Source organism: Schistocerca americana, chromosome 9 (assembly GCF_021461395.2).
Source record: "Schistocerca americana isolate TAMUIC-IGC-003095 chromosome 9, iqSchAmer2.1, whole genome shotgun sequence".
NCBI classification, from domain to species: Eukaryota; Metazoa; Arthropoda; class Insecta; order Orthoptera; family Acrididae; genus Schistocerca; species Schistocerca americana.
This window is the reverse complement of record NC_060127.1, coordinates 174,591,159-174,618,807: the sequence shown is the minus strand read 5'-3', so window position 1 is coordinate 174,618,807 and position 27,649 is coordinate 174,591,159. Positions and strand designations below refer to the sequence as shown.

The window sequence follows — 27,649 nt, the reverse complement described above, 5'->3', positions numbered from 1 at the left end:
TTCCACCATGGCCACACAGAGTACTGTCTGCCTGGAAGTTACTCAAACAAATCAGTTCTGGTGTCATCAGGTTAGGCTTACCATACTGTTTTGGGTCCAACCCCATACATATGACCAAATATTTCTTGTACAACTCAGGACATATCTTTGAAGTTACTTAGATTGAGCATATAGTGCAAGAGAACTTACTGCTCTCCCCTTATTTCCACTCCAGTAATTAGATGGAACACAATTTGTTATATAAAAATATTTTAATCCATGATATTTTACAAAGTGCACAAGATGCTGCTCCATAATACAAAGTGCACAAGATGCTGCTCCATAATACAAAGTGCACAAGGTGCCCACAAGCTTTAGCCCTTGGCTAGCTAGACATGCATCAGTTAGCTGCAGAGTATCCAACCTACCTTGCCACATCCACTCACTGTGGCCACTAAGCAGTATCAAGTGCACAAAGGACCCAGAAGATCTCCTTACCTGCACCCAAAGTTGCAACATTTCCTGGTAGGGAGCAGATTATACTAGACAAACTGACCTGTCCAGTTTGAAAGATACCAGAATATGGCACTTGTTGCTTTAATTACAACATAAAACTCACAACAAGGAAATTCTGATTTAATTTCAACATTTAGAAGATGTTTAACAGCAGATACTGGAATTTTGTCCCTAACTGCAGGCCAAATGTTCCCAATGACAGAAAAAAACTTTCACAGTCTCTTGTAGAGATTGGAAACTTGCGCTGAATGTTCAGAAATGTAAAATCTTGCACTTCACAAAATGAAAAAATGTGGTATGCTATTACTATAATATCAATGAGTCACTGTTGGAATCAGCCAACTCATAAAAATACCTGGGTGTAACACTTTGTAAGGTTACGAAATGGAATGATCACATAGGTTCAGTTGTGAGTATTGTGGGTAAAGCAGACGGTAACTTCAATTTATTGTCAGAATACTGGGGAAGTGCAATCAATCTTCAAGGGAGATTGCTTACAAATGACTAATGCGACTGGTTCTAGAATATTGCTCAAGTGTGTGGGACCCATACCAAAGAGGACTAACAGGGCATATCGAAGATATAAAAAGAAGGGCAGCACAAATGGTCACAGGTATGTTTTAACCCATGATAGAGTGTCACAGAGGTACTGAAGAAACTGAACTGGCAGATTCTTGAAGTAAGATGTAAACTATCCCAAGAAAGTCTATTAAGAAAGTTTCAGGAGCCAGCTTTAAATGATTAAGGATCTACTACAACCCCCATGTGTGACTCACATAGGGATCATGAGGATAAGATTAGAATAATTAATGCATGCACAGAGGCATTCAGTCAATCATTCTTCCTGTGCTCCATACAAGAATGGAACAGGAAGAAACCCTAATAACTGGTACAATGGGACGTACCACTTGTGATGCACCTCACAGTGGTTTGCAGAGTATAGGTGTAGATGTAGATGTAGAACTGGAATGGATTTCTCAGGCAATGACACCCCAAACTCATTCATTTTAGAAATGTAGTAACATGAAGACTTTTGCCACCTTAAAAATTTCTGGTTTGGCAGGACATTCCTGATCACTATGATTTCCATCCTTGAATTAAAAAAATTCTCTTATATGTGGTGAAGCAGTAATGTCAATAGCATTCCTATGTTTGGATGTTTTCATCTTAACCTTTATGTGCAACAAAAGACTCTCCAGTAGACAGAGTGCAATAAACACATTCATTACTTGCACCGTACTGTCATAAGACAGTTTCAGAAATTTGATTCCTGTTGTAGGTTAACATTAAACAAATGCTTTCTTTTGCATGTTACTTAACTAATCAAAGCATGAATAGAGACAAAATGATGAAAAACATGTAGACAAGTTGCTTCACACATGATGACAACATAAACACATTGCCCCTGTTGTGTTGCCAAATGACTAAGTGAAGAGTTGTGGTGTAACAAATAACCATGTGTTCCCTTTGACATCAGCACATGCTGCAAGGTTAGCTGAGAAAGGCATGACCACAAGAGAATGTTTAAAAATATGACATACAACATATAGGTCCAAAAAAAAGTTACTCTCCTGTAATAAAATTCGCGAAGCCTTGACACTTTTGCAACCCCAGTCATTATCCAGACAGCACTAACAAAACCAGGAATGTACAGTCTAATCCTGGACATATGATAAACCTACACAAGGAACAAAGCTAGTCTTCAGAGATGTATCTCAATGTGGAGTCTGTATTTTGCTAATGTGGAAATGAGATAACATCAGTGCACTTCTTGCAGTGTCACCTATACCCAGTCTCGCACATCAACGAGAACATAACCAAGGCTACAATCAGTGTACTTGACATTTATGAGTTCTGGTCCGCAACTGTCTAAGATTTTGAAACATTTATATTTTTCCCTGAGTTAAGAAATGTGTAAATGTATTTATGTTGATTGCTTCTGATACAACAAACAAATAAATATATTGCTGCCCTTATATTCACTTTGTTTTCATTCAGTTATTATTTATTAACAAAGTTTGAGTTCACTTGAATTTGTGGTAAAGGCAGCCCTTACTATTGCATCCTATGAGGATTTCCTTACTATTGCATCTATATGATTCACAATTAATCAGATTTAATCAGAAGCATTACTACTATGAAAGAATATTAAAGAAGGAAAGTTGCTACTCTCATATAGTGGAGATGCTGAGTCGTGATAGGAACAACAAAAACATTCACACAATTCTACACACACACACACACACACACACACACACACACACACACACACACACACACACACACACACACACATACTATGAAAGACAACAGAAAAAAACAAAATAGTCACATACTGGATGACCTCAACAGGTTGTTCTTGAGTATCTCCATCTGCCGTGTTAGGTTCTCAATTGTGCGCTTGTCCAGTATTGCCTGCTTCTTGGCAGCCTCCATATGCTTCTGTACTTGTGCCAGGGTCTCCATAGCTTTTGTTCGCTTCTCCTCTGCAGCTCCTCGTAACTGATCCATTTGTTGTGCTTTCTTAAGGTAGCTATCTTGTAATTTGGAAGCTTTTATTAGTTCATTGTGCAACTTCATCAGCTCATCCTCTTTCACCTATGAAACAAAAGATATTTGAAACAAGAGACAAATTAAAAGGCCCCTCTGCAGATATGACACTGAAATAGTATACTTTCTTGTCATACTGTTGGTGATTAGAACGTACAAAGATTCAAAGTGTTATGCTATGCATTGATTATGAACCACAACTATATAAACACTGAGCACAACTGTACAATATTTCATGAAATTGTGGTTTGTCATTTCAGGCACTGTACTGGATAAGCAAACATCTTAGAAACATATAAATGATGACAACACACACAATTAATGCATCTAACTGATGTTCAGCAAGTTTTAGGTCCCTGATTACATCCAATAATTTAGAGTCAGCAGAGATTTGTAGAAAAATACAGAACAATGTTTCTCCTGTAATCTGCCATATTCACAATTTAAGTCCAAAAAATTTTTGATTAGGTTTCGCTTCATTATGGAGGGTTCAGAGTAGAGTTATGTACACAGGTTCAAACTCCCATCAACAGCAAGAAATTGGGTCTCACAGTGTGACATTACAAGTGTCTAGTTCACAAAAATTCTGGAAGTACTGAGTATTTGATGGGATACACTGCTACCAGGCAATAAACGGCATGGGAAGCCAAGTGGAGAATTGCCGGCTGCAGGAGGCAGCTAATACTGGCATAAAGTAAGCAGTCAGCGGAAAATTCCTGAGCATCAGAGTAGCTTGCCAAGTGTGGAAAGATGGTGGCCCCAGGGACTTAGAATATGGAGATAAAGTGGAATATGGATGGAAAGTATATAAGATTCCTTACATACTTGCTAAGAGAAAACTAAATCCAGCATATGAATTGTGACAATGAGGTGAGAACATTAAAAATTGAACCTTGTTTGTGAATGCATTATCTCAAAAGTTATTAACATTTTTACAGTCATTGTAGCTTATAAAAATTATAACCATCAAACCTGTCAAGCAAATTTAAACTTATGATACATCATATGAAAGCTGATGTTGCCAACAATTGCAACAGCATGCTACTGTTGCTGTAAAACAAAATAATAAACAGTTATATTACTCTTCTTCTTCTTACTCTTCTTCTGCATGCCAATGCTGAGACATGTATCCCCTTTCTGTCTTCACTTTTCACTGCCACTTCATTGTGGGTCTTCATACGTCCATTCTTCCTCTGGGCTGGTAGAGCATGACCAGATGTGGGATACTGTCTGCACTCGTTCTTTGCAGTTTATGTTTCCATAATCTTTTATTTTGTTAAATTGCCTCAATGTCATTCACTATCATTCTCTATTGAAGAAGATGTCAACAGTTCAGATGGTGAAAGAGGATGTTATATAGCATGCCAGTGGTAAAAGACATGGGAAACATCTCTTCAGGGCAGGCACAGATCAAATCCTGGAAATGGTGGTCTGCTTAGGAGTGGTATTCTGAAATGTTACTCAACAGGTGTGGAAGCTGTGAGATGGGAGCCCCATCACCAAACTGAACCTGTACAGTGATCATAACATGGCTAGTGGAGTTTAGGCAGATTTGCTATATTCACAGTTCTCAGCCTGATGAAAAAGAATGGCTAAGCAATTTACTTTGTCAAATGCAAATAGTAGCATAAGCACAAATTTCTCGAGAATATATGTAAAGAGACCAGCATGAGAATCCCAGGCCATGATCCAGCTAACTCCAATTTTCAGTTAACCATAACTCAATGTTTATAATGTATTTTTAGTTCATAACTGCAAAAATAATGTACATACACTTTATTATGAGGTTATATATTGACCAATTGTATTTACTGTATGTTCTAGCTTATATGAATGTGAAATTTTATGTTAAAAAAACTTGAATGGTGGTCATTTTATAAGCACATGCTTTGTGTAGAGTAGTTGTCACATGACCGAGTTCATAAAGAGACTTTCAGAACTGAACCATGCTCTTTTGGCTGGTCCTTGGCTGAGTAATACAGTCAGTGAGGCTTGGGAGGCCAGAGCACCATACAGCCTCTGACAGCATTCATGGGACTTTTGAACATTTTTGTGGTCATGGACTTAAAAACTTGGAAATATTTTAGGACTTTGAATAATTTCATGGCAATGAGCTGTGGGCTGTGAATTCAGCCAGGACTTGGAATTTTCAAGTTGCTTTTATGACCTCATACATTTTATCATTATTTATCTGTTTTTTGACTGTTGCTTACTTATTTTGCTGCATTTTCACTACTCCACGCTGTGTGGTGAATTTTTTAGGTGTTCACCACAATCACACTGATGATTAGTTGAGGTAACATTTAGCTGTGACTTTTAGTGGGCTTTCATCCTAACAAACTTTAAAATCTTTATGTACCCATATATATGTAAATTGTCTGTTTGCACTACATAACTACATTCTGCACTACAAAATATTGTTCAGTTGATTTATTAATTTTTATTTGTGGCCACTATTCTTCAATATTTGTGTGCTTATTCAAAATAAATATTTAGTTTGAATTCTGAACAACCTGGTTCAGCAAACACCATTAACCTACAGGACCTTTTTTAAATATTTCATCCTCATTTCAGATTATTTTCCCTCTTCTTCTTCTAACATGTCTACACTAGTAAAATGTCTAAGGAATCATAACTGTGTTAGCATTTGGGCTTAAATCAATATACATGACCACCTGCGATAGATTTCAGAGAGCCATGTGTTTCCTGTACTGGCCATTACATTTTATCATGTTGAGTTTTGACTCATTTAAGAATTGCGTAACCGATTAAGTGAGTTAAGTTGGATCGGCCACTTGAAAAGAGTGTACTTCATCGGATGTGCCCTCTAAAAATTAAGTGGTTTTTCTGGATCCAGCGACTGGAAATTGCTGTTGGTTACATGGAATGTGGTGTGTTCATTGTAAGGACTGTAAGACACATAGTAATATGACCACTATGTCTTCTGCGTCTTATACTGTTGGGGTGCTATATAAGAATACAGCAAGCCTCTGTTGTTACATGTGTAAGTAACTATTGTCTTTGGAAAATGTTAATGTATTCTAGTAAACCTCAAGCTATGAATTAAAGATAAATAGCAACTATTTAACATAAAGAATGAGGCAGTAACTTTATTCAGAGCAGTGACTTTCCTGCTAATTTAGTAGATTTACACGTGGCTGGCATGAGCGCAAGCAGTATTACATAGTACATTCACAGGTCAAAGTTAGTAAAGCATACAGATTAAATTTTATGATTTACTTATCTTTTATTGATATATAGCTTAATTCATTTCATGTTGCTGAAGGTTTTCCTTCTTAATGTGATCTACAGAACATGATGAATGAGTGAATGAACTTGTCTTAATGAATTGCAGCTCTCCTTAATGTGGATAAGTACGAAGATAATGGAGGGGTATGTGGCCAGCACACTGTCCCCCTGACCATTGTCAGCTAATGTGACCAGATGTTGAGTATCAGTTCCCATTAAAAATACATAAGGTGCAGGTAAGGAACATGGTGCTAAGCTTTTATTTAAATGTCAGCTCAATGTTAACACTGAAATGAGAGAAACATTTATTGGATTTTAAGTGACATTTGTGCACTGAAGTTCTGTCCTGTAACATCATGTGTAATGGAAAGAAGCATTTCCACTTTGAATATGTTTTGTCAGGCAAAAAAATAAATAAATAAAAATAAAAAAAGACAAGTATTTTAGAGAATCTGAAAGAAGTAGTAATATATTGCAACAAACACAATTACTGCTCATTAGCAAGATGAAGTCATTATTACTGTTGTCATAAATTGAGTCCAAGAAATTCCTACTTTTTTTTAAATTTTTTTTTTTTTTATTTTTTTTTATTTTTTTTAATGTCGCTGATGTATTTTCAGATCAAAATGAAATAGAAAAAACTCATGAAACAACAGAAGGGCAGTTGATTGACTCATATTTACAGGGGTGATCTTGGCAATATACAGTATGCCTGCTCTGTAAACTGCCTAAAAAATATTACTATAAATTATTTTAGGATACTGTTCAAGGGTTTTTAGTTGCTACCAAATGACATGACAGCAGGCATAAAAGGAATGAGAAGAGGTGTCAGTAGGTTTGTCATAGTTTTATAAAGCCCAACAGAGGTGATCAGGGAACTTAAGTGGCAATTCTTTTTGGATAAAGCAGATATTCTCAAAATAAATACCCTGTTACTCCCCCCCCCCCTTCCCCCCCCCCCCCCATCCCCACACCCCCCCCATTAACCATGGACCTTGCCGTTGGTGGGGAGGCTTGCATGCCTCAGCGATACAGATAGCTGTACCGTAGGTACAATCACAACGGAGGGGTATCTGTTGAGAGGCCAGACAAACGTGTGGTTCCTGAAGAGGGGCAGCAGCCTTTTCAGTAGTTGCAAGGGCAACAGTCTGGATGATTGACTGATCTGGCCTTGTAACAATAACCAAAACGGCCTTGCTGTGCTGGTACTGCGAACGGCTGAAAGCAAGGGGAAACTACGGCCGTAATTTTACTGTATGATTAAATGATGATGGCGTCCTCTTGGGTAAAATATTCCGGAGGTAAAATAGTCCCCCATTCAGATCTCTGGGCGGGGACTACTCAAGAGGATGTTGTCATCAGGAGAAAGAAAACTGGCGTTCTACAGATCGGAGCGTGGAATGTCAGATCCCTTAATCGGGCAGGTAGGTTAGAAAATTTAAAAAGGGAAATGGATAGGTTAAAGTTAGATATAGTGGGAATTAGTGAAGTTCGGTGGCAGGAGGAACAAGACTTCTGGTCAGGTGACTACAGGGTTATAAACACGAAGTCAAATAGGGGTAATGCAGGAGTAGGTTTAATAATGAATAGGAAAATAGGAATGCGGGTAAGCTACTACAAACAGCATAGTGAACGCATTATTGTGGCCAAGATAGACACGATGCCCATGCCTACTACAGTAGTACAAGTTTATATGCCAACTAGCTCTGCAGATGATGAAGAAATTGAAGAAATGTATGATGAAATAAAAGAAATTATTCAGATAGTGAAGGGAGACGAAAATTTAATAGTCATGGGTGACTGGAATTCGAGTGTAGGAAAAGGGAGAGAAGGAAACGTAGTAGGTGAATATGGATTGGGGCTAAGAAATGAAAGAGGAAGCCACCTGGTAGAATTTTGCACAGAGCACAACTTAATCATAGCTAACACTTGGTTTAAGAATCATGATAGAAGGTTGTATACATGGAAGAACCCTGGAGATACTAAAAGGTATTAGATAGATTGTATAATGGTAAGACAGAGATTTAGGAACCAGGTTTTAAATTGTAAGACATTTCCAGGGGCAGATGTGGGCTCTGACCACAATCTATTGGTTATGACCTGTAGATTAAAACTGAAGAAACTGCAAAAAGGTGGGAATTTAAGGAGATGGGACCTGGATAAACTGAAAGAACCAGAGTTTGTACAGAGTTTCAGGCAGAGCATAAAGGAACAATTGACAGGAATGGGGGAAAGAAATACCGTAGAAGAAGCATGGGTAGCTTTGAGGGATGAAGTAGTGAAGGCAGCAGAGGATCAAGTAGGTAAAAAGACGAGGGCTAGTAGAAATCCTTGGGTAACAGAAGAAATATTGAATTTAATTGATGAAAGGAGAAAATATAAAAATGCAGTAAATGAAGCAGGCAAAAAGGAGTACAAACGTCTCAAAAATGAGGTCGACAGGAAGTGCAAAATGGCTAAGCAGCGATGACTAGAGGACAAATGTAAGGATGTAGAGGCTTATCTCACTAGGGGTAAGATAGATACTGCCTACAGGAAAATTAAAGAGACCTTTGGAGATAAGAGAACCACTTGTATGAACATCAAGAGCTCAGATGGAAACCCAGTTCTAAGCAAAGAAGGGAAAGCAGAAAGGTGGAAGGAGTATATAGAGGGTCTATACAAGGGCGATGCACTTGAGGACAATATTATGGAAATGGAAGAGGATGTAGATGAAGATAAAATGGGAGATACGATACTGCGTGAAGAGTTTGACAGAGCACTGAAAGACCTGAGTCGAAACAAGGCCCCGGGAGTAGACAACATTCCATTGGAACTACTGCCGGCCTTGGGAGAGCCAGTCCTGACAAAACTCTACCATCTGGTGAGCAAGATATGTGAGACATGGAGGGGGGGGGGGGGGGGAGGGAAGAGGTCTGCCTAGCTAGCCTTGGTTCAGCTCCTTTGCAATTCCACTTCACAATCACATCATCAGTAAACTTAGGCAGTTTTAGAAGGGTTGAAACATTCCTGATGGATTTGTTACTTAGATCTAATGTCTAGTTCATGTTCATTGTCACTGAACTCTCCTGATCAGCCCATTCTACTGTTACTCCTTGTCTACTGACAACACAATACTGCCACCTCTTTTATGCTGGAGTGTCTGTCCCTCATGACATTTATTTTATTTTATTTTATTTATTTATTTATTTAAATTGGTGTGATTATGAAATTACAATGAAACCAGACCTTTAGCTGCTTACAGGCACTGATAAACATCAATGGGGACAGTTGAAAAATTCATGCCCTGACCAGGACTTGAAGCCAGGACCTCCTGCTTGCATGGCAGATGCTCTATCCGACTGAGCCACCGAGGACACAGTGCAACTGCAGGGACTTGTTTCTGGCATGCTCCCTGTGAGACCCACACTTTTCAACTTTCTGTCCACACACTAAATTTGTAGTGCCCCTGTCCACCATACTCATTACTCATAGCAGTCAATCTACCAATTCCCATAAGAGTTTGGGCAATCTGAGTGCATACGCACTGAAGAAGATCATTGGCTGATAAGCCTTATCTATAGGAAACTGGTATCTGTACATATACCATTGATGATCTTGCAACTCTCGAAGAATGAAATTACAATGAAATCAGACCTTTAGCTGCTTACAGGCATTGATAAATATCAACGGGGACAGTTGAAAAATATATGCCCTGACCGGGACTCAAACATGTCGAAAAGAACAGATACTGACAATGATTTCTTCAGTGTGGATGCACTCACATTGCCCAAACTCTTACGGGAATCAGTAGATTGACTGCCTTGAGTATTGAGTATGGTGGGCAGGGGCACTACAAATGTAGTATGTGGACAGAAAGTTGAAAAGTGTAGGTCTCATGTGGAACATGCCAGAGATACTTCCTGCAGTCATACTATTGTGTGGGTCCTTGGTGGCTCGGTCAGATAGAGTATCTGCCCTGGAAGCAGGAGGTCCCGGGTTCAAGTACCAGTCAGGGCACACATTTTTCAACTGTCCCAGTTGATATTTATCAATGTCTGTAAGCAGTTAAATGTCTGGTTTCATTGTAATTTCATTCTTCGAGAGCTGAAAGATCACCAATGGTACCTGTACGGATATCAGCTTCATATGATCTGATTATGGCCATCAGACTCTCTCTTACATTGGACCAGAGTTTCACACATACAGTACTTTTTTAGTTGCATATGGAAGAACAATTAAAATATGACAAATGGTATTAAAGCAATTCGAGTGTCTGTACTGACAATGTGGGTAAATAATACTATGAACTAAGTACTGGCAGTACTTCTACTACTGCTGCTGCTGCTGCTGCTGCTGCTGCCACTGATAATGATGGTGATGATGATGATAATAATAGTAGTAGTAGTAGTAATAATAATAATAATAATAATAATAATAATAATAATAATAATTCTTTATAGAACGAGCAGAAACTAGCAAAATACACAAAGCAATCACTCATATAAATACATCGGCTACACCACTGCAATTTCATAACTACTTCTACAACCCTTTAGATCTCATAACATCAACAGATACAAAGAAAGTAAATTGAAAAAAAAAAAAAAAAAAAAAAAAAAAAAAACACTACATGGCAAGCACCCGTATCATCTAACACAGCCACACATCGATCAAGAAGCATCCAAGACATGGCTAAGAAAAGGCAATATATACAGTGAGACAGAAGGATTCATGATTGCAATACAGGATCAAACAATAAACACCAGATATTACAGTAAGCATATTATTAAAGATCACAATACCACAACAGATAAATGCGGACTTTGCAAACAACAAATAGAAACAGTAGATCACATCACAAGTGGGTGTACAATACTAGCAAATACAGAATACCCCAGAAGACATGACAATGTAGCAAAAATAATACATCAACAGCTTGCCTTACAACATAAACTTATAAAACAACACGTTTCCACATACAAGTATGCACCACAAAGTGTACTGGAGAATGATGAATACAAATTATACTGGAACAGAACCATTATAACAGATAAAACAACACCACATAACAAACCTGACATCATACTCACCAATAAAAAGAAGAAATTAACACAACTAATCAAAATATCCATACCCAATACAACAAGTATACAAAAGAAAACAGGAGAAAAAATTGAAAAATACATCAAACTGGCTGAGGAAGTCAAGGACATGTGGCATCAGGATAAAGTTGACATTATATCAATTATACTATCAACTACAGGAGTCATACCACACAATATCCACCAGTGCATCAATACAATACAGCTACATCCAAACTTATATATACAACTACAGAAATCCATAATTATTGATACATGTTCAATTACCCGAAAGTTCCTAAATGCAATATAACACATACCGTACAGTTAAAAGGAAGTCACGCTTGATCAAGGTCCGCATCACTTTCCATTTTTGACCAGACATAACGTCTGAGAAAAGAAAGACTAATAATGACAATGACAATAATGATAATGCCAAATATAAAAAGAATTTATAGATGTACAAAACAGATGTCTTCCAATATAGAAAATTCTGGGGGAAGGGAATTTCTAGTGGTCAGTTCCGCATTGTACAGGTACGATCAGATAATTTTGATCAGAATGTTGGCTATTTGGAAAGTAAGGTCTGATGGGTCATGAAATGGAAATGACAGTGAAAATATGATGCAGCTTTGCACAGATATGTCTACAGTATGCCTGTCTATTGCATCACATCACTATTTTCAGTTCTGAGCAAACATGTAAAGTTGCCTAGAACAATAGTGTCTACCACCAAGTACGAGTGCCCGCTGCGAGGTTTTGCCTGATTTCATGTAACCCTCCATAGATAACTCATACATTTCCTTCTTCATGACAATTTTCAGATGCACACTGCAGGGGCAATGAAGATGCCCCTGCAATGGTTTTGATGGGAATTGTTTGATCACTCATATACAGTAAGCTCCTTCTGAGGTTCATCATTACCCACATGAACCATCCACTATGAAGACAACATTTTGGCACAGACAACAAACTGCAGACCAGTGCAGAGAAGTGGCAGAAAGCACAGATGGCTGCCTTCTATGATGAAAATGTTGCAAAGTTGGTACAATGCTATTACAAATGTCTAAGTCAGAGTGGCGACTATGTAGAGAGGTAACTAGCAGGTGTAGCAAACTGTTGCAAATAAAAATTTTTGTTTTTGACTGTGGTTTCCATTTCACAATTGATCAAACCTTACTTTCCGAACAGCCCTCGTACATGTCTTGAGCAGAGATCATGAGAATAAGATAAGAACAGGTAGTATGCAGACAAAGACATATAGTTAGCTTTTCCTTGCTCTGTCTTTGAACTGAATTGTACAGAAGGTGGCTAATGTTGTTGTGAAGTATCCTCCACCACTATTTAGTGGTTTGCAGATTATACAATTAAGAGTGAAGTGTTTATCAATTAATTTCTTCATTCTATGACCCCACTAAGGAGAGGAAAATTCAGAGCTGTACAATGAGTCAATGTGTATATTAACAAAAAAGCAGCAAACTATGGAAACTTAATCTGACCATTTTACAAGTGTGAATACAACATTTCTGCTGGTAAAAAATAAGTTCTATCATACCACATCTCAAAATCTGCAAATATCCCCCCCCCCCTCCCCCCCACTTCCAGCCACCCAAGATAGATACCAGGGCATAATGTCACAAATCAAGCCCTGAGCATTGTCAAGGAAAATAAGTGCCTATATGTGTAACAAGAGAGGTTTGTTTAAAATACACTAGTACTTGGCATGAAGCTTAATAATGAAGACTGCTGCATGACTTTCAATAATATGAATTCTCAAGCCTTCAATTTCTTGCTTAACATTAGATGGCAGCTTGTTGAATGCCTTTATGCAAGAGTACATACATCTACTCTGAACCATAGACAAGGAGATAAGATCTACAGGAAAATTATCTTTGGTCCTGTATTGTGATTTGATTAGCAACGAAAAAGGTATCTCCAACAGAATGAGCTCCTCTGTGCCAACCAGAATGGATTACAAAAGCATCACTGATGTGAAATTCAACTCACACTTTTCACATGTCACACTGGAAGCTTTGGATCAAGGCAGTCAAGTATATGCAGTATTTCTTGATTTCCATAAAGAATTTGACTCAGTAACACAGCTTACTATTAAAAGCAAGCACAGCTCTCGCACACATGTCGAAGTTGCCAGAGATGGCAGGCATGTGTCCACAAGGTGTGCTTGCTTTTTGTGTGTGTGTGTGTGTGTGTGTGTGTGTTTTTCGAGCACTATGGGACTTAACATCTGTGATCAGTCCCCTGGAACTTAGAGCTACTTAAACCTAATTAACCTAAGAACCTAAGGACATCACACACATCCATGCCCGAGGCAGGATTCGAACCTGCGACCATAGCAGCTGCGCGGTTCTGGGCTGAAGTGCCTAGAACTGCTCAGTCACAGCGGCTCACTTTCTTTCTTAAGAAGGCTTTGGCTGAAACCTGAAACGTCTGACAGTATTTTGGTTGTTCCTGTCTGCCATTCAACGTGTCATCTTTACTGTGAGTAGCAACCTATCCTTTTCTTTACTGTCAAAAGTATGTTCAAATGAGGTATCAAGTGAAACTTGAGACAGGGCTGAGGAAGTTTTGGTGGGGAGGACACAACAAGTTATCTTGGATGGGAAAATCATCCTCAGGTGTGGAAGTAGCTTTGGTTGTGCCCCATGTAAGTGTGTTGGGACCCTTGCTGTTCATGTTGCATATTAATGACCTTGTGAACAATATTAACACTAACCTCAAACTTTTTGTCAATGATGCAGTCATCTACAATGAAGTACTGTCTGAAAGAAGCCACATAAATATTCAGTCAGCTCTTGCTGATATTTCAAAGTGGTGCAAACACTGGCAACTTGCTTTAAATGTTCAAAAATTAAAATTGTACACTTCATAAAGCCAAAATGCTAGTATTCTATGACTACAACATAAATGAGTCAAAGATGGAATTGGCCAACTCCTCTAAACTCATGGGTGTGCATCCTACAAATAGCTGGGTGTAACACCTTATAGTGATGTGTATTTGCTTTGACATAGATTACTGTAGCATATTTTTACACCAAAGAATACAGCTAAAGAAATGGCTATTCTTTTCATGTATCACATGCATGTGAATTTTCAGCACTCTTGACTGTAAATTGTTACAGAAAACACAAAATATGTTGAAAGTTATAGGCTATGGAACAAGCTAAGAAACTTATAAATTACTTGTTATTGTTTACATATCTACTTTACATAACTAACCTTTATTTCACTGCTCTTCTGTGCATTTTCATTTGTAAGTTTATCAAACAATGTTTGCTGGTTTTCAAAATCAAGCATGGTCTTTTGCAGCTGAGTGTTTAGGCTTTCAAACTGTTTTGTTAAGTTCTCCACTTTCAACTGAAACAGAGAACATTCATTTGCATGATCTGTAGAAGACAAATAAAATTACCTTTACATTAAGCATAATGGACACAATAAATACCTAATACTGATTTCAGATTTCAGATGACATGGGAAATTAGAAAAAATACATAACTTTAAAGTATTTTCCACACTTTTATCCATGCATTTTTGGTGATAAAGAACTTTTCAATTTTTATTGTAAGGTGACTCGACTGTAAGAGTAAGAAACAGAGAATAAAATAAGTCTGTTACATTTAGATTTGTCTTTGGATCAAGAATCTATATTGACCAATACAGACAGGAAAGACCGCTATTTCAGGGCAGATATAATGAAAATACAACTGTGCTATGTGTTGTTTGTGTGAATGGGTGTATTTTGTTACTGCAGTAATTGAATGTTTCTTCAGTAGAATAATGATCAGGTAGTGAACTGACATTTCTTTCAACAAGTGCTGTTAGGTTATCACAGCAGAATGTTTTTTAAGCAATTCTGTAGAAAAGTGGTGTCTTTAGATTTAAAAAACCAAAGTTAAAAAATATACCATATTGATATCTTTTACATTATGCTTGCATATAGTAGAATAAATTGCAATCTGTGTTTTTCCACTAGCATTTTGAATTAATTTATTCATGACTTACTAGCACTGTAAAGAGTTATCAGCAGAGCACACAAATAGTACACACGCCTTTCTACCACATTATTAAGCTTCAAGTAGTAATAACAATATAACACATATTTAATGATGGCTGGTATTTCTGAAACAGAGAATCTCCAACCACTCCAGAACACCTCCTTGAATGTGTAAATGTTATTTTTTCCTTGTTTGCAGTTTGCCTTTGGTCAGTTATCTAGTATCCAGGCACAATTAAAGATCCACCCTCACAGCTTCAAATTAAAATTCTGTCATGAGCACTATCCTACTTCAGAACTGAAGCTGGTGTCCCTGTTTGGGACGCAGTTTTAGCCTGTTGGTAAGTTTCAAAACTGTGTACACCCCATGGTAGAGTAAAAATGTTATTCATAGGTTACCTAGTTGCTGTTGTTGTGGTCTTCAGTCCTGAGACTGGTTTGATGCAGCTCTCCATGATACTCTATCCTGTGCAAGCTTCTTCACCTCCCATTACCTACTGCAACTTACATCCTTCTGAATCTGCTTAGTGTATTCATCTCTTGGTCTCCCTCTACGATTTTTACCCAACATGCTGCCCTCCAGTACTAAATTGATGATCCCTTGATGCCTCAGAACATGTCCTACCAACCGATCCCTTCTTCTTCTCAAGTTGTGCCACAAACTCCTCTTCTCCCCAATTCTATTCAATACCTCCTCATTAGTTATGTGATCTACCCATCTAATCTTCAGCATTCTTATGTAGGACCACATCAATACCTCCTCATTAGTTATGTGATCTACCCATCTAATCTTCAGCATTCTTCTGTAGGACCACATTTCGAAAGCTTCTATTCTCTTCTTGTCTATTTATCGTCCATGTTTCACATCCATACATGGATACACTCCATACAAATACTTTCAGAAACGACTTTATGACACTTAAATCAAGACTCAATGTAAACAAATTTCTCTTCTTCAGAAACACTTTCCTTGCCATTGCCGGTCTACATTTTATATCCTCTCTACCTCGACCATAATCAGTTATTTTACTCCCCAAATAGCAAAAGTCCTTTATTACTTCAAGTGTCTCATTTCCTAATCTAATTCCCTCAGCATCACTCGAGTTAACTCGACTACATTCCATTATCATCGTTTTGCTTTTGTTGATGTTCATCTGATACCCTCCTTTCAAGACACTGTCCATTCCGTTCAACTGCTCTTCCAAGTCCTTTGCTGTCTCAGACAGAATTACAATGTCATCGGCAAACCTCAAAGTTTTTATTTCTTCTCCATGTATTTTAATACCTACTCTGAACTTTTCTTTTGTTTCCTTTACTCCTTGTTCAATATACAGATTGAATAGCATTGGGGATAGGCTACAACCCTGTTTCACTCCCTTCCCAACCACTGCATCCCTTTCATGTCCCTCGACTCTTATAACTGCCATCTGCTTTCTGTACAAACAGTAAATAGCCTTTCGCTCCCTATATTTTACCCCTGCCACCTTTAGAATTTGAAAGAGAGTATTCCAGTCAACATTGTCAAAAGCTTTCTCTAAGTCTACAAATGCTAGAAATGTAGGTATGCCTTTCCTTAATCTTTCTTCTAAGGTCAGTATTGCCTCACGTGTTCCAGTATTTCTACGGAATCCAAACTGATCTTCCCGGAGGTCAGCTTCTACCAGTTTTTCCATTCGTCTGTAAGGAATTCACGTTAGTATTTTGCAGCTGTGACTTATTAAACTGATAGTTTGGTAATTTTCACATCTGTCAACACCTGCCTTCTTTGGGATTGGAATTATTATATTCTTCTTGCAGTCTGAGGGAATTTCACCTGTGTCACACATCTTGCTCATCAGATGGTAGAGTTTTGTCAGGACTGGCTCTCCCAAGGCTGTCAGTAGTTCCAATGGAATGTTGTCTACTCCCAGGGCCTTGGTTTGACTTAGGTCTTTCAGTGCTCTGTCAAACTTTTCACACAGTATCATATCTCCCATTTCATCTTTATCTACCTCCTCTTCTTTTTCCATAATATTGTCCTCAAGAACATCGCCCCTGTATAGACCCTCTATATACTCCTTCCACCTTTCTGCTTTCCCTTCTTTGCTTAGAACTGGGTTTCCATCTGAGCTCTTGATATTCATGCAAGTGGTTCTCTTTTCTCCAAAGATTTCTACTAGCCCTTGTCTTTTTACCTACTTGATCCTCTGCTGCCTTCACTACTTCATCCCTCAAAGCTACCCATTCTTCTGCTAATGTATTTCTTTCTCCCATTCTTGTCAGTTGTTCCCTCATGTTCTCCATGAAACTCTGTAGAAACTCTGGTTCTTTCAGTTTATCCAGGTCCCATCTCCTTAAATTCCCACCTCAGTTTTAATCTACACTTCATAACCAACAGATTGTGGTCAGAGTCCACATCTTCCTGGAAATGTCTTACAATTTAAAACCTGGTTCCTAAATCTCTGTCTTACCATTATATAATCAATCTGAAATGTTTTAGTATCTCCAGGGTTCTTCCATGTATACAACCTTCTTTCATGATTCTTGAACCAAGTGTTAGCTATGATTAAGTTATGCTCTGTGGAAAATTCTACCAGGCGGCTTCCTCTTTCATTTCTTAGACCCAATCCATATTCGCCCACTATGTTTGCTTCTCTTCCTTTTCCTACTGTTGACTTCCAGTCACCCATGACTTAAAGTTTCGTCTCACTTCACTACCTGAATAATTTCTTTTATCTCATCATACATTTCTTCAATTTCTTCATCATCTGCAGAGCTAGTCACCCATGACTTAAATTTTTGTCTCACTTCACTACCCGAATAATTTCTTTTATCTCATCATACATTTCTTCAATTTCTTCATCATCTGCAGAGCTAGTTGGCATATAAACTTGTACTACTGTAGTAAGCGTGGGCTTCGTGTCTATCTTGGCCACAATAATGCGTTCACTATGCTGTTTGTAGTAGCTTACCCGCACTCCTATTTTTTTATTCATTATTAAACCTACTCCTGCATTACCCCTATCTGATTTTGTATTTGTAACCCTGTATTCGCCTGACCGTCTGCCCTCGTGGTCTCGCGGCAGCGTTCTCGCTTCCCGAGCACGGGGTTCTGGGTTCGATTCCCGGCGGGATCAGAGATTTTTCCTGCCTCGAGATGACTGGGTGTTGTTGTGTCGTCTTCATCATCATCATTCATCCCCATTACGGTCGGAGGAAGGCAACGGCAACCACCTCCATTAGGACCTTGCCTAGTAAGGCGGTGCGGGTCTCCCGCATCGTTCCCCTACGCCCTGTAAAGAAGCATGGGACTTCATTTCCATTTTTTTTTTTTTCATTCGCCTGACCAAAAGTCTTATTGCACATGCCACCAAACTTTACTAATTCCCACTATATCTATCTTTAACCTATCCATTTCCCTTTTTAAATTTTCTAACCTACCTGCCCAATTAAGGGACCTGACATTCCATGCTCCGATCTGTAGAATGCCAGTTTTCTTTCTCCTGATAACGATGTCCTCTTGAGTAGTCCCCGCTCGGAGATCCGTATGGGGGACTATTTTACCTCCGGAATATTTTACCCAAGAGGAAGCCATCATCATTTAATCATACAGTAAAGCTGCATGCCCTGGGGTAAAATTACAGCTGTAGTTTCCCCTTGCTTTCAGCCGTTCGCAGTACCACAACAGCAAGGCTGTTTTGGTTAGTGTTACAAGGCCAGATCAGTCAGTCATCCAGACTGATGCCCCTGCAACTACTGAAAAGGCTGCTGCCCCTCTTCAGCAACCACACGTTTGTCTGGCCTCTCCGTTGTGGTTGTACCTATGGTACGGCTATCTGTATTGTTGAGGCACGCAAGCCTCCCCACCAACTACCTGGTCCGCGGTTCATTGGGGGAGGGGGAGGGGGGGGGGTTACCTAGTAAACCATAGCCTGTATGGAAAATGACTGTTCCTCGCCCTTGCTGTGGTTCCCAGTCAAGGTCTTCATATGACTGAATAATAAGGATTTGTAAAAACATACCCTGCTAGGTAATTCTGATGGTTACCTAGTAAATATCAGAATTACCTTGCAGCGTATGTTTTTACAAATTCTTATTATTCAATCATATGAAGACCTTGGCAATGAACCACGGCAAGGAACAGTCAATGAGAAACATAGTTATTTCATGGGAAATATGGTAAGTGATGTGCTTTATTCATACTAGTTGATAGTGCCTCAATAAATAAAGAAATGGCAGCTCCATCTTTAATTTTAGATTTTTGCTAAAGGTGGATATGTGCATGTAAACAACAATAATTGCCAAAAGCAGGGCTGTCAGCAGCTGTAATTCATGTGGTGTTTGTGCCAGGAAAATGCTTTTCAGGGATGATTTTTAGGAATCAGAATGATGTGGATAACTATGACTCAAAAAAGATCCTAAATGCAATCCTGAGTGCAAATGTGCTCTGTTCTTTCAGTTTATTTCAATATTTTATGTAATGGAACTACTTTATTTTGTAACAATTTCATAAATTAATTCCCTTAGGGGCCCATCATAGGTACTATTATTTGCTCAATTGATATAAACTTATTGTAAAAGCACACAATGTGATTTCATTTTAATTTCCATCAAATATTTCCTCTTTTTATTATTTATTGTTAATTTATTAATACATGATAACAAAACCAGCACTAGTCTTTCACTCACATCATTTTAAAAACAACCCTTGAGTTTAATGTATCCTAGAATACTTTTAACAATAAATTTGTTAACAATATACTTTCTGTTTCAAGAAAAACCCCAGCAAGGTGACACTTGAAACAGGCACAAAAATGAACTTTTTTGGCATAAAATGATTCAAAAAAAATTTTTTTGGGGAACATCAACCTTGTCAACTAAATGCTGCCTGAAAGTGAAGTGCAAAAAAGTTCCATCTAATAAAAAAAAATAATAGGAACTGGAGAAGGTTAAAGTAAAAAATTGTTGCAAGTTACCCCATTTTTGGAATAGGATTTTCAATATTGTAAATAGTTATCAACCAAATTTAAAAATTTAAAATGCTGCAATAATATACTTTTTACAAGCTGTTGGTAATCTGCTAAGTCTGGTAAAAAAAAAAAGGGCAAGAAAAAATGTTCGTTTCACAAACAACTCACCTTACTTCTTGACACAGTCTCCTTTTAGAGATATACATTTGGTTCAGCAATCCTCCAGCTTTTTCATTCCATTGGAAAAATAGGTTCTGTCAAACTGTGCAAAATACTTGTTGACTGCAACTAGCAATTCCTCATTTGATGAAAATTTCTTTCCATCAAGCCAAAGTTTCAAGTTAGGGAACATGAAGAAGTCACTTAGGTCTAAGTCTGATGAGTAGGGTGCACGAGGAACTAATTAAAATCCCATTTCATACACATTTGCCACTGTTATCACTGATGTGTGAGTGATGCATTATCCTTGTGAAAGAGACATTTTTGCACAGCAACATTGGTCTTTTTTTCAGCCAACACAAGTTTCATACAATCCAACAATGAAGTATAAGAGGGTCCAGTTACAGTTCTGCCTTTTTCCAAGTAATCTATGAGCATTATCCCAAAGAAACAGTGGTCATCACCATACCAGGTGACAAAATGGTCTTTGCATTCTTCGGTGCACTTTCACTAGCCTTTGTCCATTGGTTTGACCACCATTTTGACTCTGGTACATAATGATGGATTGAGGTTTCATCAACAGTCAACAAATGCAAACAAATGCAAAAAGTCTTGCAAGTTGCAACTAAACATCATAAGATATTGTGTTGAAATGTGCTGGATGCACTTTCGGTCGACTGTGAGCAATCACAGCGCCCATACCGCACACAGCTTCTTCACATCAATTTTGCATGCAGGATATTATGCAGGCCCTGAGTTGAGAAGCCAGAGGAAGATTGGTCTTCAGTGCGTGTCTGACTACACTTAAATTCATTAATCCAAAAGTAAATGGTCTTCAATGATGGTGCAGATTTGCATGAACTTCATCCACACAATAAGGTGGCTCACTGAGTGTAGATGTAAATATAGATGTAGGGAAGTGTGAAAATCTAGTTTTGCTTAAAACTAACATCCGGTGTTTTATAATGAGAGCACTTACTGACAGACAACAAACATTACACATAATTTCAGAGCTTTTCCAAACTTTTCCTCACTTACATGCTTAATGTGTAATATTTAACACATTAACTGACTTGTAATCAGACATTTGAAGCTGTGTCATACATGAGATATCCATTCTTTAAAGAATCAGGGGCTTATTGGTAACACTAGAAAGGAAGATAATTTAATAATTCCCTTTCATTTAATAATTCCTTCTCACTATTTGCCCAGTGGCCTTAATATGTGAAGATAAAAACCTGTAACAAATTAAAAGGCAACAACGTTCTAAACATGAAGTCAGACCCGTTGCAACAATAAAAGAGTACCAAGTAATATTCTCCTTTAGAGATGCAAATATTCAAAGGGAGAGTTCAAGATTAATACACTTTCATTAGAAGTCTTTATTAAGAGGGCAGTAAAAATTAACTCTTACTAAAACATTGCTATCAGATTTAACATTTGATATTACATTTGAATTATACAGGGTGTTACAAAAAGGTACAGCCAAACTTTCAGGAAACATTCCTCACACACAAATAAAGAAAAGATGTTATGTGGACATGTGTCCGGAAATGCTTAATTTCCATGTTAGAGCTCATTTTAGTTTCGTCAGTATGTACTGTACTTCCTCGAATCACCGCCAGTTGGCCCAATGGAAGGAAGGTAATGTTGACTTGGGTGCTTGTGTTGACATGCGACTCATTGCTCTACAGTACTAGCATCAAGCACATCAGTACGTAGCATCAACAGGTTAGTGTTCATCACGAACGTGGTTTTGCAGTCAGTGCAATTTTTACAAATGCGGAGTTGGCAGATGCCCATTTGATGTATGGATTAGCACGGGGCAATAGCCGTGGCGCGGTACGTTTGTATCGAGACAGATTTCCAGAATGAAGGTGTCCCGACAGGAGGACGTTCGAAGCAATTGATCGGCATCTTAGGGAGCACGGAACATTCCAGCCTATGACTTGCGACTGGGGAAGACCTAAAACAATGAGGACACCTGCAATGGATGAGGCAATTCTTCGTGCAGTTGACGATAACCCTAATGTCAGCATCAGAGAAGTTGCTACTTTACAAGGTAATGTTGACCACGTCACTGTATGGAGAGTGCTACGGGAGAACCAGTTGTTTCCGTACCATGTACAGTGTGTGCAGGCACTATCAGCAGCTGATTGGCCTCCATGGGTACACTTCTGTGAATGGTTCATCCAACAATGTGTCAATCCTCATTTCAGTGCAAATGTTCTCTTTACGGATGAGGCTTCATTCCAACGTGATCAAATTGTAAATTTTCACAATCAACATGTGTGGGCTGACGAGAATCCGCACACAACTGTGCAATCATGTCATCAACACAGATTTTCTGTGAACTTTTGGGCAGGCATTGTTGGTGATGTCTTGATTGGGCCCCATGTTCTTCCACCTACGCTCATGATTTCATACAGGATACTCTACCTGTGCTGCTAGAACATGTGCCTTTACAAGTACGACACAACATGTGGTTCATGCACGATGGAGCTCCTGCACATTTCAGTCGAAGTGTTCATACGCTTCTCAACAACAGATTCGGTGACCGATGGATTGGTAGAGGCGGACCAATTCCATGGCCTCCATGCTCTCCTGACCTCAACCCTCTTGACTTTCATTTATGGGGGCATTTGAAAGCTCTTGTCTACGCAACCCCGGTACCAAATGTAGAGACTCTTCGTGCTCGTATTGTGGACGGCTGTGATACAATACGCCATTCTCCAGGGCTGCATCAGCGCATCAGGGATTCCATGCGACGGAGGGTGGATGCATGTATCCTCACTAACGGAGGACATTTTGAACATTTCCTGTAACAAAGTGTTTGAAGTCATGCTGGTACATTCTGTTGCTGTGTGTTTCCATTCCATGATTAATGTGATTTGAAGAGAAGTAATAAAATGAGCTCTAACATGGAAAGTAAGCGTTTCCGGACACATGTCCACATAACATATTTTCTTTCTTTGTGTGTGAGGAATGTTTCCTGAAAGTTTGGCCATACCTTTTTGCAACACCCTGTATAATAAGTAAGTGTATGTTGTAAGGGAATTAGTCACAAAAACTCTTACATCGGGTGTCTCTCCTATAGGTTGTCAGGTGCATTTTCTCTAGTGTTTTGGCATATATTTGCAATTTCTTTCTTGCAATATGTAGCTGGTGCCAGTACAGGTCTTTCATATGATACCCTGTGTCAATGCAAAGCATCAGTTTGTTTCCCATTACAAACTAAATGTTTTTTATAGTGTGATTTTACATGCATGCCCATTCAACAGTGAAGCCCAAAATTAGTCTGGTGGACGAAGAATAGGAAGTACTCCAGCAGCAACTGAGTAGTGCTGCTGCGTGGCGGTAGCAGCCAGTGCTGGCCAGGGTGGCGCCTTCGCTGCTGAAGACACTTCCTACTCTTCGTGTTTTGCTGTCCTTGTTAATACACACTGATAAAAGGAATTTTGCACTAGACTGATTTGGGACCACTCTGGTGAATGGACACACAAAATTTGACTTTAAAAATCATTTTGTTCACAACTGACATTTTCCGTTGATGCTGGGCATCAATTGAAAAATGTGATGGGCAGGATTTGTTTAGGCTGACTCCAGCTACATGCTGATAAATAGAAATTGAAAATTACTGATGAACTCCAGAGAAATTGCATGTGGCAACCTTTAGGAGATGTACCCTTATAAGAGATGTCACCTCTTAACTTTTTGCTGTCTAATTTCAGTTATGAATGAAAAAAAAAAAAAAAAAAAAACCACCAAAAACCATAACTGTTAAAGAGTGTATTCAGAGTACTGTGAAAAGGAACAACATAAGTGATCTTTTGGATAGGGTGGATAGCAATGTGCGGCTGTTTGCTGATGATGCTGTGGTGTACGGGAAGGTGTCTTCGTTGAGTGACTGTAGGAGGACACAAGATGACGTGGACAGGATTAGTGATTGGTGTGAAGAATGGCAGCTAACTCTAAATATAGATAAATGTAAATTAATGCAGATGAATAGGAAAAAGAATCCTGTAATGTTTGAATACTCCATTAGTAGTGTAGCGCTTGACACAGTCACGTCGATTAAATATTTGGGAGTAACATTGCAGAGCGATATGAAGTGGGACAAGCATGTAATGGCAGTTGTGGGGAAGGCAGATAGTCGTCTTCGGTTCATTGGTAGAATTTTGGGAAGATGTGGTTCAACTGTAAAGGAGACTGCTTATAAAACACTAATATGACCTATTCTTGAGTACTGCTTGAGCTTTTGGGATCCCTATCAGGTCGGATTGAGGGAGGACATAGAAGCAATAGAAGCAATTCAGAGGCGGGCTGCTAGGTTTGTTACTGGTAGGTTTGATCATCATGTGAGTGTTACAGAAATGCTTCAGGAACTCGGGTGGGAGTCTCTGGAGGAAAGGAGGCGTTCTTTTTGTGAATCGTTACTGAGGAAATTTAGAGAACCAGCATTTGAGGCTGACTGCAGTACAATTTTACTGCTGCCAACTTACATTTCACGGAAAGACCACAAAGATAAGATAAGAGAGATTGGGACTTGTACAGAGGCATATAGGCAGTCATTTTTCCCTCGTTCTGTTTGGGAGTGGAACAGGGAGAGAAGATGCTAGTTGTGGTACGAGGTACCCTCTGCCATGCACCATATGGTGGATTGCGGAGTATGTATGTAGATGTAGATGAAGATAGATAAAAATGAAATTCTATGAAGTAATAACTATTCCAGTGTCAACATAGAGATTGTATATGATGTTCACGAAGTATTACCCTCATTTCAAAAAAATCATAACTTGGATAGAATTAGAGACAGACCATCATGATTTTTGTAAAATATTTAGTAGCTCTCAAAGCTTTTATCTGTTATGCCAGAATTTCAATGCATGCCCAACTTGTTACTTGTAGAACATTACAGCGGTATTTGAGTGTTACCCTTGTAAGGGTCAGCACTGCGGCGTCAACAGGTTCGATTACTTCATTGGTTTGTGAATGAATGGTCTTGTGTGCATTTTATCCTTCACGTGACCACACAAGAAGAAGTTTAGTGGCATGAGATGATCAGGGCGTGGGGGGCATATGATGGGACTATTATAACTCATCCACCTCTCAGGAAATGTGTTATTCAGCACACTGGGCACATTCAAACTCCAATGTGGGGAGTTGAGGGGGTGGGGAATGGGGGGTGCAATATCACATTGGAAGATGATGAATGGCTCCAGTTCTTCAATTTATTGCAGCATGTCTGGATAAACATTTCCTCCACATAAACATTGCCCATTATGCTTTTCTCTGTGAAGAAAAACTGACCTATCACACTATCATGATCGTGCATAAGGCAACATCAGACATTAGTTTTGGGCTAAACAGATGTGTTCACATGTGCTGTTTGGGGTTTTGGAGTACCAAATCTTAATGTTGTGATAATTTGCATGTCCAGAAATGTGGAATGTTGCTTAATCTGAAAACAGATAGAAATTGTCAGCACCTATGGAGGCCAACACGCTACTCAGGAAGGCACACTGCAATGAAACAGTGAAGTCACTGATGGCAGTGTCATTAAAGCATAATTATTAAACACGGTTTTCCGAAACTCCTTCAGCAAAGAAGACGAAGTAAATATTCCTAAATTCCAATCAAGAACAACTGCCAAGATGAGAAACATAGAAGTAGATATCCACGGAGTAACGAAGCAGCTTAAATCACTTAATAAAGGCAAGGCCTCCAGTCCAGACTGTGTACCAGTCAGGTTCCTCTCAGAGTATGCTGATAAAATAGCTCTATATTTAGCTATTATATACAACCACTCGCTCACAGAAAGATCCATACCTAAAGACTGGAAAATTGCTCAAGTCACACCAATACTAAAAAAGGGAAGTATGAGTAATGTGCTGAATTACAGGCCTATATCACTAATGTCGATTTGTATTAGGGATTTGGAACGTATACTGTATTTGAACATTATGAAGTCTATCTATATCCGAATCCCACTCCAGCTACTGCCGGGTCTGGGTGCTGACGAGTCCTCTCCATCTGGCTTGGTCCTCCCACCACTTTTCTTCCTCCACTTGCTGCCAGGTCACACCTCTCCTTTCTACAGATATTCTCACTCGCATTTTCCACCGTGTTCTTGAGCGCCCTCTAGGTCTTTTCCCATCCATCTTTAGTTCTTCCATAATTTTGGGGAGTCTCTGCCCATGCATCCTCTTAACATACCCATACCATCTTAATCTCTTTCTTTCAATTTATTCTCTCATACTTTCTTGTTTGAGGTCCTTTCTAATCTCTACATTCCTTACTCTGTCCATTCTTGTTTTTCCCTTAACTGCTCTGAGAAATTTCATTTCCCCTGCTTGCAGTCTGCTCCAGTCCCTTTCTGTCATTGTCCATGTTGCTCCACCATAGGTGACAATAGGGATGTAATAATTCTTGTACATAAGGAGTTTTCCTCTTTCTGAAACTTCATTATTCCAAATCAGGTGTTTTATTGTTTGTTAGAAATTGCCTCCCTTCTGTAACCTCCTATTAATTTTGTTAGTTATTCTTCCATCCCTGGATATTTCACTCCCTAAATAAGTGAAACTTTCTGCCACTTTGAGGGGTTCTTCATTCAGGGTAGTATTTCCGTTGATTCCTTTCTTTCTTCCAAATACCATTACTTCACTCTTATCTTTATTTATTTTTAATCCATACCCTTTCATTATTTCCTTCCACGCATCAAGCTGTAACTGTACATCTACCTCTTTATCACCCCATATTACCATATCATCTGCAAAAATCATCTTTTTGTCTTTTTCTTTTACTATATCTTTAACTGCCCTATTCATTCCCTCCATCACAACATTAAAAAGTGCAGGCAATAGAATACTTCCTTGCTTAAGTCCTTGTCTTATTTTGAAGTATTCAGAGTTCCCCAATGGTGTTCTAATTCTACAATTGTGTCCTCTGTACATTGTCTTTATAACATTAATGTATCCATCTTCTATATCTATCTTCTTCATTTCTTCCCAGAGTCTTTCCCTGTCAACTGAGTCATATGCCTTTTCTATATCTATAAAAACTATTATCATCCTTATGTTATACTCCCAACTTTTTTCCATCAGTTGACGGATAGAAAATATCAGGTCGATCGTGCTTCTTCCTTTCCTAAACCCATTCTGTTCTTCCCTCAG

The 27,649-nt window shown here is 38.7% G+C and overlaps 1 protein-coding gene across 1 annotated transcript in view; it reads right to left on the bottom strand.

Annotated features, from left to right (window-relative positions):
* LOC124550788 (cilia- and flagella-associated protein 58-like) overlaps nucleotides 1–27,649 on the bottom strand; it is a 145,757-nt gene that overhangs the window by 87,932 nt on the left and 30,176 nt on the right. Inside the window, exons 6-7 of the mRNA XM_047125511.1 lie at nucleotides 14,595–14,732; nucleotides 2,832–3,093 (exon numbers count right to left, since the gene is read on the bottom strand). Coding sequence (XP_046981467.1) covers nucleotides 2,832–3,093; nucleotides 14,595–14,732 — 400 coding nt within the window. The remainder of the gene's footprint in view (nucleotides 1–2,831; nucleotides 3,094–14,594; nucleotides 14,733–27,649) is intronic.